The sequence below is a fragment of the Notothenia coriiceps genome, unplaced genomic scaffold (assembly GCF_000735185.1).
Source record: "Notothenia coriiceps isolate Sejong01 unplaced genomic scaffold, NC01 NC01_scaffold00025264, whole genome shotgun sequence".
NCBI lineage: Eukaryota > Metazoa > Chordata > Actinopteri > Perciformes > Nototheniidae > Notothenia > Notothenia coriiceps.
In genome coordinates this window covers 1-2,003 of record NW_011357965.1, presented here as the reverse complement: position 1 = coordinate 2,003, position 2,003 = coordinate 1, and the positions used below count along the sequence as shown (strand labels likewise).

Sequence of the window (2,003 nt, the reverse complement as noted above, 5' to 3'; positions counted from 1 at the left end):
AACAACACGGGAGGAACTTGTTAATGATCTGAAGGCAGCCGGGACCACAGTCACCAAGAAAACTATTGGGAACACACTACACCATAATGGATCAAATCCTGCAGCTCTGCAAAGCCCCCTGCTCAAGAAGGAACATGAACGACCCGGCTGAAGTTTGCCAATGAACATCTGAATGATTCAGAGAAGGCTTGAGAAAGATGATGTGGTCAGATGAGACCAAAATTGCGATTTTTGGCATCATCTTGACACGCCGTGTTTGGAGGAAGAGAGATGCTGACTATAACCTCCAGAACACCATCCCCACCGTCAAACATGGAGGTGGAAACATTATGCTTTGGAGGTGTTTCTCTACTAAAGGGACAGGACGACTTACTGCATCGAGGAGAGGATGTACGGGGCCATGTACCGTGAAAATCTTGGCCGATTACATCCTTCCCTCAGCCAGGACACTGAAAATGGTTCATGGATGGGTCTTCCAGCAGGACAATGACCCTGAACATACGGCCAAGGCAACACAGGAGTGGCTAAGGAAGCACATTTAGGTGATGGAGGGGCCTAGCCAGTCTACGGACCTTAATACCATGGAAAATCTGTGGAGGGAGCTGAAGCTTCGAGATGCCAAGCATCAGACTCAAAACCTTTAGGATTTGGAGAGGATCTTCAGAGAGGAGTGGACCAACAACCTTCCTGAGATGTGCACAAACCTGGTGACCAACTACAAGAAGCGTCTGACCTCTGTCTGTCCAACAAGGGTTTCTCCACCAAGTTTAAGACATGTTTTGCAAGGGGATCAAATACTTACTTCCCACAGTTAAATGCAAATCAATTTTTATCTTTCATATAATGTCAATTTCTGGACTTTCTTTTTGATATTCTTATTCTCACTGTTCAAATAAACCTACCATTACAATTATAGACTGTTCATTTATTTGTAAGTGGGCAACTTACAAAATCTGCAAGGGATCAAATAATTATTTCCTCCACTGTACCTTTAAATCAAAGCAACACGGCTGTGTGACAGCCGTGTGTGTGTGTGTGTCTCACCCTGGAGGTGTTTTCCAGGCCTTGTCTCTGTCGGAGGATCTTGAGTCTCTCGTAGTAGACAGCTGGTTTCAGCTCTTCACAGTTGCTGCTCACACTGAAGTCCACGCCATGCTGAGGGATCACTGCAGACACAAAGATACACACATGTTACTATACATAGCTGAGTTCATTGTGAGCAGAGCACACAGACAGCTTCCACTGCACCTGTGGAGGTCTGGATGCGAGCTTTTCCCTCTCTCTCAGACTCGATCATGCGCAGGCCTCGCTCCACATAGCTCTGGAAGAACTGCGACGTGTTTTTGAGGAAGGGCTCCAGGTCTGCATCAGAGTAATTTTGTTTGTATTCGTACAACTCCGTCAAACCCTGAGAACCAGATAACAGCATGTTTTACAACCACTGGGACATAATATAACTTTGGTTTTATGTCTGTATAGGTTATTTTACAGTTAAAACTGTAAAAAAAAGCATTCCATCAAGAGTGATTTTTTTAGAAAGGAGCTGAGCTGACCTCTTTAGTGTTCTCCTTGGAGCCGATCTTCTTGAAGATTTCCGACAGAATGTCACTGACATTACCCTTTGACATCCGATCCTCCTGGAAAAAGACAAATGTACATTCTGTTAGATACAGTCATCCCATAAACAACATCTGAAGAGCCAGAAAGCATGGCCTTGTCAGGATATGTTGGGTTTGTGATGCTCACCGTGCGCAGACCACTCTTCTCGTTGCCTCGGTCACTCTTCTGTCCAGACAGGTTTCCAGAGTGTTTGACCACCCGTCTCAGGTGGGCCTCCAACTCCGACTCATTCCGATTCTCTATCATGGACAGGTGGTCCAGGATCTGTTTGTCAGAGCATTGATAGAAGACATGTTTCCACACACACACACACACACACACACACACACACACACACACACACACACACACACACACACACACACACACACACACACACACAC

At 45.7% G+C, this 2,003-nt stretch overlaps 1 protein-coding gene across 1 annotated transcript; it reads right to left on the bottom strand.

Moving 5' to 3' along the window:
- Positions 1-981: 981 nt before the first annotated feature.
- On the bottom strand, positions 982-1,919 carry LOC104956057 (cytoskeleton-associated protein 5-like). The gene is made up of 4 exons (XM_010783497.1): positions 1,747-1,919; positions 1,554-1,637; positions 1,249-1,408; positions 982-1,166 (listed from the first exon to the last, which is right to left on the bottom strand). The coding sequence occupies exons 1-4, from the start codon at positions 1,864-1,866 to the stop codon at positions 997-999; spliced, it is 534 nt and encodes a 177-aa protein (XP_010781799.1). The 5' UTR covers positions 1,867-1,919; the 3' UTR covers positions 982-996.
- Positions 1,920-2,003: the final 84 nt, after the last annotated feature.

Excerpts from the sequence above, each read along its gene's own strand:
- LOC104956057 (XM_010783497.1), bottom strand. The coding sequence starts at position 1,866 with ATGATAGAGAATCGGAATGAGTCGGAGTTGGAGGCCCACCTGAGACGG. Across the intron at positions 1,638-1,746 it reads AGAAGAGTGGTCTGCGCACG|GAGGATCGGATGTCAAAGGG; the intron begins GTGAGCATCACA and ends GTCTTTTTCCAG. Across the intron at positions 1,167-1,248 it reads TCGCATCCAGACCTCCACAG|TGATCCCTCAGCATGGCGTG; the intron begins GTGCAGTGGAAG and ends TTGTGTCTGCAG.